Genomic DNA, 13,662 nt, shown 5'->3' with positions numbered 1-13,662 from the left:
GCCGGCCATGGAGAGCTGAGGCAGAAGCTCCATCTCTGCAGGTGGAGGAGAGAAAGGGAGAGAGGAATTGAGACGGGAGGTGGCCCACTGCTGGATGCTTGACCGCGAAGGGGGAAGGAACAGTAGCTGGAGGGAGTGTGTTTTGGGTTTCGCCGTTTTTAAGAAGGCGAGAAGAAATTAGCCAGTCAGTTCCTGCAGTTCCACCTCCTTAGGTCTCTGGCAGCTTGGATCACAGATGGTTTTTAAGGGCAGGTCCTGGTGGACGGGCCATTCTCCCTACTAGATGCTGCACTCTGCAGGGGCAAGGGCACAGGCACCATCATCTTTGCTGCTCTCACCCCATGCCCCAGGTTCAGCACAGCAAGGACCCACATCTGCCCTGCAAAGGCCCTCAAGGCCGCTGATGTTGGTGGCAGGGTTGGAGTAGTTAAAAGCCAGTGGTTTTCAAGGTAGAAGACTCCACCCAGCTTCTGCTGGAAAACAGGTCTTTGTTAGTTGTGACTGTGTTCTGGAAAAAGGGAATGTGACTTCTATGGGAGGCTGCCTAGTATCACGAAAGAAGCAGGGAACAGGGGTGGGGACGTCGGGATCTCCCTGGGTCGTTTCACGTCTCCAAGGCATTTCTGTTTTCCTCAGTTGTAAAGTGGGGATCTGTCTATTGTATGAGCTTTTGAGTCATTTTAAGTTATGCTTTGCTTGGAAGTTAAGAACATTCCCTGAATTTGAGAATATATCTTTTCAATGACCTTTTATGTAGCTGAAGGGACATGGCCCAGGGCTAGGCTGGCGTGTATGTGTGAACACATGCATACATGCACGTGACGTTGAACCCAAAGAGGCAGGAAATAATTTTGGAAATTCCTAGAATAAAGGAAGGGGCAGATTAAATTGCTAGCATGTGGCGTGAGGTGAGGAACCTGGAAGGAGCCCACAGCCGGGGTGTTTGAGATTTCCGTTGTTTGAGAGTGCCTCGTGTGAAATTTATAGAGCAGGTGGCATTACTATTTTTTTTTATCTCTGTGGTTGAGGCTACTTGCAGAAGTGGGTAATAGTCTTGGCTAGAATTCAACATGAGAAAGGTCCATTTCCAGTGTCACCACGCAGACAATGGTGTTGGCTCCTGTGGGCCGCTCAGACACACGATGTGATACACAGCCCAGAGCATTTACTGTGCCCTGGAGACTCATCCCTTGCCTGATTCTGTGGCCGCCTTATTTATTTGGGGCCATTTCTCTCAGATCATATGCTCTAGGAACGATCATCAGGGTGACTGGCTTTGCCAAGCTGTGACTCTGAGTTGAACCTTCTTGAAAATCAGCTTTTGCTGGAACTGCCACGGAAGATATGGTTGTGCTGAATGCCTGGGCAATGAGAAGAAATCACCTGTGTAAAAGAGTGCAGTCCACACTTTGGTCTGACTTTCTCTGCATTTGTGTTCCCCGCCTCTGCAGAGGAGTGACACCCCCTGAGAGGCAGGACCGGGTCTGGGCGTGTGAGAAAGAGCTCTGGTCATGAGACGATGCAGAGGCTGCGGTGGAACTTCAGATGGAGGGAAGCAGGGTGAAGCGTCTCTGGAGAGAGTCCCCCTGTCACTAGGGCTGCTGTGTGGAGGGCAAGTCTTGTTCCTGCCTTGGCCCTGTCTAGTTACGCAGTCACAATCAGCATGGACATGCATTGCCAGCCTGACCGGCCGGGTGTGGGATCTCCTGAGCTACTGAGTGCAGAGTTACCAGCGAGACCCAGAAATGGTTGTGAAACAGCTTCCACGATGGACAGTGGGCACAGGGAGGAAGGCTGGTCTTGTTCAGAAATCTGTAGCTGTTCTTTTTTTTTTTTTCTTCTTCGAGATGGAGTCTTGCTCTGTCACCCAGGCTGGAGCGCAGTGGTGTGATCTTGGCTTACTGCAACTTCTGCCTCTTGGGTTCAAGGAATTCTCCTGCCTCAGCCTCCTGAGTAGCTGGGATTACAGGTGCATGCCACCACGCCAGGATAATTTTTGTATTTTTAGTAGAGACGGGGTTTTACCATGTTGGTCAGGCTGGTCTCGAACTCTGACCTCGTGATCCACCCGCCTCGGCCTCCCAAAGTGCTGGGATTACAGGCATGAGCCACTGCGCTCGGCCCAATCTATAGCTGTTCTTATCTGTGACTTTTAATGGCTAAGAAAACGTATTTCCTACTGTTGTGCAATTAGTTATCTTTTTAGGGCGATTGATGTTTCTTGCCTAATATCCACACTGTCCTCTTCTCAAGCCCTAATATTCTCTGATTTGCCTTGTAAAGGAATTTTTCTGTGTTTTTTTTCTGTCTCTCCTTTACCTCTTTACCCCCCTCCTTTCCTTCTTTACCCCGTTTTAGCCAAGCAACTTCAAAATTCATCTCACCTCCAGGAAGCATTTAAATCCCCAACACAGAGACAGTGGTGAAGACTCAGGGCCCTGTGCCTTCCCTATGGCAGCTCATGGGCAGCTTTGGCGAGGTATCTGCTGGTTGAGCCTCGGTGCTTTCCAGCCTGGGTGCTGGACACGTGGTACTTTGGAGCCTCCTCCCAGTGATGGTTTAGGTCCCGGCCCTTGCTCTTTTCACGTCAGCCATAGAAGTGGCTTTTGCTCTTGTGATAATCCTAAGCTGGCTGCAAAGGTGTCACAGAGCCAGCTCTGCAGGCAACGAGGAGGCCTGGAGGCCAGCAAGCCTTGAAGATGGACGGAGCAAGTAAAGGCGCCGGCCAGCAGCAAGTGAGTGGGAGAAGCCTGGGGACATGCCTCCATGACACAGCCTGAGGGCTGCCAGCCCCTACTAGAACTGGGAGAGACGAGAAGGGCCCTCCCCTGGAGCTTCTGTGGGAAGCGCAGCCCCGCCCACACCTAGATTTTGGACTTCTGGCCTCCAGAACTGCCAGAAAATAAAAGTCTATTATCTCATGCCAACCAGTTCATGGCTGTTTGTTAAGGCGGCCATAAGAAATTAATGTAAAAAGTGAGTCCCGTTTTCCAGGAAACTTGAATTAGACCAACCAATGTTAAGATATGTCAGTAACACTATAGAACGATGGTTCTAATATAAACAATACAACTATAGAACTTTGTGGCTATGGAAAGAATTCTTCAGTATCCAAGGAGAAAAAGTCACGTGTAATGAGGAAAAATAAGACATGCTTTAGATTTCTCCACAAATACTCGCTGTTGAAAGACACTGGAGAAATATATATATAAAGTGTTAAGAAAAAAAATACGACCCAAATGCACAAAACCCAGGCAGATCATTCTCCAAGTGTAAAGGCCATGGATAGGCGCCCGCAAGCATGAAAGCCCTTGGGGAAGATGGTGTCCGACTTTGGGTGGGGCCCGTGGGAGGCTGAACAAAACCTAGCCATTGGGGAGCTGGGTGAAGTCAGAGACAGGAGGACTGGTAGGAAGGAGAGAACCTCTTTCCTTATAGAATGACTAAGCAACTGTGGGAAATATGGGTATCAAAAACAAATCTTGAAAATATATAAACAACAGTGTAACCCATGGAGAGGTTGGTGGGACTGAGATTCCTGGTGACATAGATACATTCACCACCTCATCTTCCTTAATGGAAGGAAATTCTGACAGACAATAGATAAAAAATATTGGCAGGTAGGTAAAAAAGAAAGATGGTCACGCATTATGTAAAATTACAAAAAGGCATATCATGAAAATAAAAGTAATGTTATAATCCAGCACTTCTTCCCATCGCTCCCTATCCTAGAGCACCCCCTGTCCCTTCCAAGCATCTTGATTTTTTTTTTTGAGACAGAGTCTCGCTCTGTCACCAGGCTGGAGTGCAGTGGTGTGATCTCGGCTCACTGCAACCTCCGCCTTCCCGGTTCAAGCGATTTTCCTGCCTCAGCCTCCCGAGTAGCTGGGACTACAGGTGCGCACCACCACGCCCAGCTAATTTTTGTATTTTTAGTAGAGACGGGGTTTCACTGTGTTAGCCAGGATGGTCTGGATCTCCTAACCTCTTGATCTGCCTGCCTCGGCCTCCGAAAGTGCTGGGATTACAGGCGTGAGCCACCGCGCCCGGCCACATCTTGATTTTTTTAGAAGTGTGCAGAGTGGGGATCCCAAAAATATCATTCTAAGTTGCTAAATCAAGAGAAGAGGTTAAGAGATATCACATAAAATTGTAAAGAAAATGACTAGAATAATTTAAAAATAGATGTAAAGCTTGCAGTTCACCATGACAATTATTAAACACCAGAAATCTGTATAGTAAAGATGAAAAGAATAAAAGAAGAAACATTATAGCAGACAGTGTCACATAGGAAGAGATAGGATGAGGAAAAGTGTGGTATAATTCGATGCAAATTGATAAATTCATCTCTTAAAATGATTCAGTTTGGGGGAATGTTTAAAAAATGGTGCAGGGATTCTGATATGCCTGCCCCCTTTGAGAATCAGGTTGTGGTGAGTTACTGATAACTTAGTGTTTATTATTTAAGAGCAGAAAAAGAGAGAACCCTGTCCTTCAGGAATATCTGGTTCAACCAGACTGACCAAGGGACGGATCTCCTTCACTTACTTTGACCTGTTACTGACTATTTGATACATACAAGAATTACTCAGCCTCCAACAATTTCTCTCCTGTAAAATCCATGTCAATGCAGATTTGTTTGGTTCCTCTAAGTGGAAAAACCACACACTGTTTTCCCTCTGCTCTCACACCACAACGATCAACACAGAAGACTTCCGGGACCAAATGTGTGGGGATTTCTCCTCACCGAAAAACAATCGATCAATTCTGCAACAGACACCAGCTGCGTATCCTCTAGTTTAGTTCAGTTCCTACACTGTCTGCCTGGGGATGGCGTCGGGCCCCAGAGTGAGGGCCCAGTCCCCCAAGACTGCCCCCAGCTTCCATGCCAGTCGCGAGCTCCGGGTCATTGCCTGTGCTTCTGCTCGATCGGCTACAAATGGAAGATTTCCAGGATCCTCTCCTTGGTTTGATTAATTTGCTAGATTTACTCACAGAACTCAGGAAGACACATACACTGGTTTATTATAAAGGGCATTACAGAAGATACAGATGAAGAGATGTGTAGGGTGAGGTATAGGGGGAGAGGTACAGAACTTCCGTGCCCTCCCTGTACACGCCACCCTCCAGGAACCTCAGCTGTCTGGAAATTTAATGAACCCTGTTCTTTTGGGGTTTTGTGGAAGCTTCGTTATGTAGATATGATTGATTAAGCCATTGGCCATTGGTGATCAGCTTAACCTTCAGCTCCTCCCCACTCCCCAAGGTTGGGGGTGGGGCTGAAAGTCCCAGTCCTCTAATCCCGCCTTGCTCTTTCTGGTGACCAGCCCCCATCCAGAAGCTACCTAGGGGCTGCCAGCCATCAGTCAACTCACAGCATACAAAAACACATCACTTTGGAGATTCCAGAGATTTTAGGAGTTGTATGTCAGGACATGGGGATGAAATCAAATATGTATTTCACAATCTTTCATGCCCTTTTGTATGTTTATGAGAAATTAGGATTAAATCAAACCCAAATTGTGACTTTGAAACTTGGGGCTGTTGAGCATCTATATTTGGATGAAGAACCAGATAATAAATTATTATATATAATACATAATATATATGTAAATATATTTTTATATATGTGAGGTTACATTCTATCTGAAATCAACCCAAACACCTCTGTAAAGGAGCGAGATCTTACGCGTTTTCTAGGAGTTGTGTATTTGTAAATAGAAATTAAGAATAGAGCATTCATTTACTAAAACTAAGATGTTTAAAGTAACATTTATAGTCTCATTATTTAGAGTGCCTTTGCTGGGCAGGTATGGTGGCTCACGCCTGTAATCCCAGCACTTTGGGAGGCCGAGGAGGGTGGATCACTTGAGGTCAGGAGTTCAAGACCAGCCTGGGCAACATAGTGAGACCCCATCTCAAAAAAAAAGTATATTAAAAAAAAAAAAAGTAGAGTGCCTTTGCCATTGTTTTAGATTCACTTCAAAACTTCATCCCCCAAATCTGTTTCTCTACCATTCCTACAAAGTTTTTGTGAACATGATCTTCATTGGTCGGGAGGGAATTCTCTGAAGGCACAAAGTAGCTTTTCGTTTGAGAAAACGGGTGTCACCACAGGTTATAGCATCGCCCCTGGCAGATGCCCAGGACTGTCGTTCATTCCTCTCCACTATTTCCACAGCCTCCTGTAGGAGAAGGGGCAATGGCACTTAGTAGATTAGGGAAGTAGGAGCCTGACTGTTTTTGCCAGCAGCTCGAAAACTGTGTGTGCAGAACATACACACAGCTGCTTTGTGTGCACAGACTGCATTATTCTTGCTTGTTTATTTTTTTTGGAATCTGTTATCTTTTTACCAAGGGCAAAACGAATGTCTTGGATTTTACCTTTGCGAATAATTTCGTTGTCGATTCCACAAATGTGTGAGTGTCTACTGTGTGCCTGGCCCTGTTGTAGGCATTCATGGCAGACAGAGCAGCAAACAGCAAAAATCCCTGCCAGAGGGAGGCGTCACGCTGGTGGGGCGGAGACAGCCGGAGCTGTCGGGACCCTGTGAATGGCATGATTGCGCACGGGGCCCAGGCAGTGGCTGAGTTGGTTACAAGAATGCGCTCGGAGTCTGACTCTGGGTTCCAGCCTCAGCTCTGCCACTTACCCTTATAGAGTTGAGCAAGTCAGACTCTCTGCACCTCAGTCTTTCCATCTGTAACATGGAGTGAGGACTGTGCTGCCCTCGGAGCTCTGTTATGAGGTTGAAATAAGCTAATGGATATAGGAAGCACGTACAGCAGTGCCCCGCCCACTGCAGGCGGTGTTCAGTGTCTGCTGTCACTGTTACATGAAAGGTGTGGTGTCATGGGAGGGAAAGGGATGCACAGGCCGGCAGGAGACTGGGAACAGCAGTTCTCCCAAAGGGCCAGCCAGGGTCAGGTTCGCAGAGAAGGTGGCGTTGAAGGAAGCCTGGAAGGGAGCGATGGGCCATGCCACGTGGACCTGGGTATCCTGGGGAAGAGCCCCCACCCCAGCAAGGTGGCCAGGGGAAAGGCCCTGCCTCTGGGGCATGTCTGGGGCATTCACGGAGTGGCCTGGTGGTCAGCGTGGCTGGGAGGAGTGATGTCAGGGCATGGCGAGTGACTCGGCAGGCCATGTGAGGACTTTGCCAGTTACTCTGGGTGACGTGAGAGCCACGGGAGGTGGAGGACTGACTCCCTCTGACTTAACTGTAATAGGACTGTGGTGGCTGCTGGTTGGAAGTAGGCCTAGGAAGGAAGCAGAGACACCAGTGAGGACGAGGAGGGGAAGACAGTGGTGTGGACCCCCACAGTCTCCTTGGAGGAGGTGAGGGGTGGGCAGGTGTGGGCCAGAACCTGAAGGTGGAGCCCTTGGGACCTCCTGGTGCCTGGATGTGAGGCGTGAGGGGAAGGAAGCCCTAGGCATCACTCCGGCATGGCCTGGCCTGACCTGATGGAGCTGCTGTTGACCGAGATGGTCAAGTCCACCGGGAGAGCGGGGGTGGGGGCAGCTGGAGCTCAGTTCGGGACACGCCAGGCCTGAGATGATGTCCCATCTCAAGATGTTTCCTGGACCTGCTGTAACTAAGTACACAAACTGTGAGCTTAAAACAACAGGAATGGGCCAGGTGCGGTGGCTCATGCCTGTAATCCCAGCGGTTTAGGAGGCCAAGACCAGAGGATCACTTGAGCCCGGGAGTTCAAGACCAGCCTGGGCAACATAGTGAGACCCCATATCTACAAAGCATAAAAATAAGTTAGCCAGGCATAGTGATGCACGCCTGTGGTCCCAGCTACTTCAGAGGCTGAGGTGAGAGGATCCCTTGAGCCCAGGAGTTTGAGGCTACAGTGAGTGATGACTGTGCCTCTGTACTCCAGCCTGGGTGACAGAGTGAGACACTGTCAAAAAAAAAACCCAAGAATGTATTCTTTCACAGTTCTAGAGGCAAGAAGTCTGAAATCAAGGTGTTGGTGGGGCCATGCATCCTCTGAGACTCCAGGTGGAGCCGTCCTTTACTCTTCCAGCCCCTGGCCATGGTTGTCAGTCCTTTGGCATTCTTGTGGCTCCGTCACTCCCATCCCTGTCTCTGCGGTCACTTGGCACCCCCCGTGTGTCTGCTTTCCGTGCATTTTCATCTCCCTGGAAGGACGCCTGTGATACTGGATTAGAGCTCACCCCCGTGGTCCTCACCTTCACTTGATTATCTTTGTAAAGACATTTTTTCCAAATAAGGGCACATTCACAGGCGCAGGGGTTAGGAACTTCAGCATCTCTTTTTGGAAAACACATCTCAACCCATAAAAGATGACTATTAGCCAGCCAGGGAAAAGTGTGGAATAGGTAGAGCCCAGAGTGCATGTGCAGGCCGGGGCCAAGATGTACACTTGGGGGTCGTCAACATGAGGATGGCATTTGAAGCCTTGAGACTCAGTGGGGACATCAAGGGTGTGAGTGGATGGATTCCAGAAGTGATTCCTGAGCTGAGCCCCAGGAAAGTTCAGCAGGTTGGGGAGATGAGAAGCACCTGGCCGTGAGACTAAAGTGAGGAATCAGAGAAGGAGGAAATCAGGAAAGTGTGGGGCCCCGGGATCCAGAGTGAAGAATATTTCCAGGAAGAGGGAGTGAGACTGAGTCAGATCCTGCTGATGGGTCAGCTCAGAGACAAACACTGGAACCAGCTAAACTGAGGTCCTTGGCAAAATTATTTTATGATTGTTGATAAGATAATCCTAGACAAAAACTTGCCTATTTTGACTTTTTTTTTTTTTTTTTTGAGATGTAGTATCGTTTTGTCACCCAGGCTGGAATGCAGTGATGCGATCTCGGCTCACTGCAACCTCCGCCTCCTGGGTTCAAGCAATTCTCCTGCCTCAGCCTCCCGAGTAGCTGGGACTACAGGTGCGTGCCACCACGTCTGGCTAATTTTTTATATTTTTAGTAAAGATGGGGTTTCACTGTGTTAGCCAGGATCCGCCCACCTCGGCCTCCCAAAGTGCTGGGATTATAGGCGTGAGCCACTGTGCCCAGCCTATTTTGGTTTCTTTAGTCTATAGCTTTTTAAACTTGTTTTTCAACCTTTTGGGCTATATCTATATGGTCTGTGTTTATTTCTAAAAGATGTGTTCATTCTGTAAACAACTGGGCATGTGTCTGGACTTGGGATAGATGCTGGGCATAAAATGATGAGTAACATACACACCTGCCCTGAGACATCATTCACTGGGGAAGATGAGTGAAACAATGGGATACTGGGCAACAGCCCAATAGCATTGGTCCCTAGGGGACTGCAGATTAAAACCACAGTGAGATACCATTCCACACCCATTAGCATGGTTCACATTGGAAAGACCAACACCACCAAATCTGGGGGAGGATACGGAGCAAATAAACCAAATGGCCCATGGATCCATTGCTCATGGGAATATAACTTGGTGGACCCACATAGCAGACCTGTTCAGCAGTTTTCTTTAAAACATTAAAAATGTATCTAGTCGGCTGGGCACGGTGGCTCACACCTGTAATCCCAGCACCTTGGGAGGCCGAGGCGGGCGGATCACGACTTCAGGAGATCGAGATCACCCTGGCTAACATGGTGAAAACCCGTCTCTACTAAAAATACAAAAAGTTAGCCGGGCTCGGTGGCGGGCGCCTGTAGTCCCAGCTACTCAGGAGGCTGAGGCAGGAGAATGGCGTGAACCGGGAGGCGGAGTTTGCAGTGAGCCGAGATCGTGCCACTACACTCCAGCCTGGACAATAGAGCGAGACTCCACCTCAAAAAAAAAAAAAATGTATCTAGTCTGTGATCCAAAAAGTTTCACTCCTAGGTATTTACCCAAGAGAAATGAAAATATATGTCTGCAAAAAGACCTGTACAGTGTGTCCATAGCTGTCTTATTCATAGTAGCCTTAAACTGGACACAACTCAAGGGCCTGTCAAAAGCAGAGGCAAATCATGGTGTGTCCCTGCATAGTGAAGAGAAACAAAGGACTGATGCGACATGAGGACGTCTCAAAGACAAGTTGCACTTAAGAAGCTATGCTAAAAAAAACAAACACACAGAAACCGACATCATTACATTTATAGAATGTTCAAGAACTGATGAAACCAGTCCATGGTCACAAAAGCCAGAAAGCGGTTGCTTCTGGGGACCAGAAGGGAAAGGGGTATAAAGGGACCTTTTGAGGTGAATAGAAGTTTCTGCATCTTGGTTTGGGACACATGCCAAAACTCACCAGGCGAACATTTAAGATCTTGCATTTTTATTATACACAAATTATATCTCAAATAACCTAAAAAACAACACTTGTGACAGGTGTTCCCAGGTGCCGTGCAGGGAGGTGAGGGGCCACCACATGCCAGGAGGAGGCTGGGAGGCATCCTGGGGAGGGGAGGTCACGTTGGATCGGGGTTTCCAGGCAAGATTTGGAAAAGCAAGGGGAGGGTGAGCCCAGCGGAGGGCTAAACCTGGCCGAAAGCCCAGAGATAAGAAAGGGCTCAGTCTTGGTTTCAAGCGCCAACGGCCTAAAAAGGAAACCCAGTTATTTAACAGAATCCATTCTCTTTTAAGGCTCAGTGTGTATCTGAGACACGACCATTTTCCCCTCACCGGTGCAAGCTTCTTCATGGACTTTGTTCAGATTTCAATTTTATAATAGCTTTTTGTATTCTCCTTGTCAGTATACTTTTTTTTGTTCCAACTGATAAATTATTCTTGGTACTTAGTTTTAAAAAACTTATTCAAGAGTATTGCCTTATTAAAATAACTTGATGCTTTCTATTTTTTTTTCTCCTTAAAACATAAAAGCTACAGATTCTCGTTGACACTGGAAGCAGTAACTTTGCCGTGGCAGGAGCCCCGCACTCCTACATAGACACGTACTTTGACACAGAGAGGTAAGCGCTGGCCCCGTGGCTGGTGTGCTGGGGCGGGGCACTGCATGATCAACATGCTTCAAAATGCACCAGAGTATAACAGCCAGAAAGCTGTTTCATTTTAAGGGGGATACTGATATGTATGTGTATGTATACATACATGTGGACATGTGTATGCATATATACATGTTCATTCCATCCACAAATCCACAGCAGGGGTCTCCTGATAGCCTTCACGCATTTACACGAGATTCATTTTCTAAAAATCCAAGTCAAACACAACTCCTTTAGTTATCCCAAGTTGCAGGGAGTTTGTGGCCCTTTGGTGTTTATTGCAGCAGCTTTAGTTCTGCAGTGGAGGTGGGCTGGAGCAGGGGACGAGGTCTTGGGAGTCTGTGAGGCCACTCTGGCGAGCCAAGGGTGTGGGGTTGCTTCCTCAGCTGAAGGAATACATGGAAACCCACCTTCGCATAGTTCGGTAGGGGTGAAGGTGTGGTTCATGGAAGCCATTTCTGTGGGTTGGTTTGCAATACTCATTTGGAAGAGTGAGTTTTGTGAGCACAAAGTATTAAGGGCCAAGACTGGGGCTGCACGTGAGAAATTATGGGGTGGAGTTGAGAAAGAAAAGTGGAGCCAGATGGAGGTCTCTGGAATAGAACAAGCCCTGCCCATGCAGACTTCCGAGCAGCCCTGGGTGGGGTTGTGGGGAGGCCCCCAGCAGCTTGTGGCAGCCTTCAGCTCTGCAGGAGCCTGTGGGGTCTAGAGTCACTGCCCTCTGTGAACTGGAAGCTGCTCTAATGCTGTGCATGTTTTGATGTCACAACTATTTTTACGATCCTGAAATTTAAATTCAACGGACAGAACAGGTAAGCTGACATGCTGGTTTGTTTTTTAGGGTCATGAACCATCTAGAGGCTCGGAACTGTCACATTGGGTTTCCCTACTATAAATTCTTTTCCTGACTTCCCTTTCTCGCTTTCCTTATCCTCAGTGTTTTGTTCCAGGGAATAAAGGCCAGCTCTAGTTGGGGACAAAAGGAGGGGGAAAGAATAGCTGAAGTCTTCTGAAAATGCCAGGCAATTTAATAAAGCAAGATGATTTGCTGTGTATGAAAGAAAGCATAGAGGAAACCCTGTATATCTGTTCTACCTACACCACATCCTGGGCTCCACTTTGGTGCCATAAATGATGGGGCCTCCTGCACGTATGGCTGCAGCTGCTTGCTGGGGAGAGGGCTGTGGTGGCCAGTGCTCTGAGGCTTCAGAAAAATATGGCTGGCCCCTCCCTCAAGGAACCTATAGCTTGGTTTATGGCTTCATGTGTTGGTAAGCTTTCTTCATTGATATTCCCGGATACAACACCCGCCTATGATCACTATGTGCCCAGCTGTTGCTATAACCACAAACGTGTGTAGAAGTAGTGGTGGTGTTTCTCTCTGTGTATGCAGCAGAGGTTTGGTTTACGATGGCTTATGCTGCCCCTTCCCACTCAGATCTGTGATTCATCCAAGTCCTCAGTCCCCAAACAGCCCTTACCTCCAACTGTTCACTCTGGACTGCTCATCATGGAACAGGACTTGGAGTGGGTCCAAACCTCTCATTTTGATTCCTGCAGCACAGGAGTTCAGAGAGACAGGGGACTTGCCCAAGTTCAAGCTTTGAGGCCAGCAGTCCCCAAACCTTCAGCCAACACCCGCTTTTTATAGCAAGTGCTTTGTCATTCCCTGAAGTGAATGCAAAGGTCATATGACTTGTCTACATACACAGCTCAAAGTGCCCTGACATAATATGGTGGGAATACAAGGGAAGTAATGTATAACCGGGTAATCAGTACCTCAGTACATGAACACCTTGGCTCCATGGTGCTGGTAGACCATGCAGTAGGCAGATGCTGGAGGTGAGTTAACGTCACCATGGACATGTACACCCAGTGTAGACTGATCAAGGCAAGCTGACTTAGACTCACACACCCCAAGCAGCTCAGCTTGCTGTCTTAGACTGTTGTGCTGCTATAAAAGAATACCCAAGGCTGGGGAATTTATAAAGAAAAGAGGTTTATTTGGCTCATGGTTCTGCAGGCTGTACAAGAAGCATGGCGCCAGGCTCTCAGGCTGCTTCCAGTCATGGTGGAAGGTGAAGCAGAGCCAGTGTGCACAGATCACGTGGGAGAGAGGAAGCAAGGGTAGGGGAAGGACGTGCCAGGCTTTTTTTTAACAATCAATCAGCCCTCCCTGGAACTAACAGAGTGAGAGCTCAGTCATTATTATGGGCAAGGCACAAAGCCATTCTTGAGAGATCTGACCTCACCACCCAAACACTTTCCACCAGGCCCCACTTCCTACACTGGGGATCAAATTTCAACATGAGAATTGGAGGGGACAGATATCCAAACTCTATCAGTTGCTGATATGATTTTCCAAAATGGAAAAGAATCTTAGGAAAGTTCCAAGAAAAACAGAAAGAGAATCAGCTTCCCTGGATTTCCATAGTAGCGAATATGCAATGTATACTAAACCTATGTAGAAAAGATTGTATGTACATGTGAATGGGAGGTGCATTCTGTGCCCAGATGATCCAGCAGATTTCACCCATATTGATGCCCAGAGCGACTTTGGAAAGCGGTGTGGGACGGGAACAATACTTCATTTTGCACGACCGCCCTTCACATTCCAGGATAACCAGCATGCTTATCAAACACACCCCCAAAGTTTCCAAAACTTCCCCTAGGGGACAGAACCTTCCCCATTGAGAACCACTTATCTGAATAGTCCCTGATGGTC

At 47.8% G+C, this 13,662-nt stretch overlaps 1 protein-coding gene across 1 annotated transcript in view; it reads left to right on the top strand.

Moving 5' to 3' along the window:
* The window catches only part of BACE2 (beta-secretase 2), a 107,055-nt gene that overhangs the window by 46,721 nt on the left and 46,672 nt on the right, over nucleotides 1–13,662 (top strand). Inside the window, exon 2 of the mRNA XM_032174732.2 lies at nucleotides 10,816–10,904. Within this exon, the coding sequence (XP_032030623.1) occupies nucleotides 10,816–10,904 (89 nt within the window). The remainder of the gene's footprint in view (nucleotides 1–10,815; nucleotides 10,905–13,662) is intronic.

This window comes from Hylobates moloch, unplaced genomic scaffold (assembly GCF_009828535.3).
Source record: "Hylobates moloch isolate HMO894 unplaced genomic scaffold, HMol_V3 SCAFFOLD_14, whole genome shotgun sequence".
NCBI classification, from domain to species: Eukaryota; Metazoa; Chordata; class Mammalia; order Primates; family Hylobatidae; genus Hylobates; species Hylobates moloch.
The sequence above is the reverse complement of the archived record's forward strand: the minus strand, read 5'-3'. Positions and strand labels throughout refer to the sequence as shown.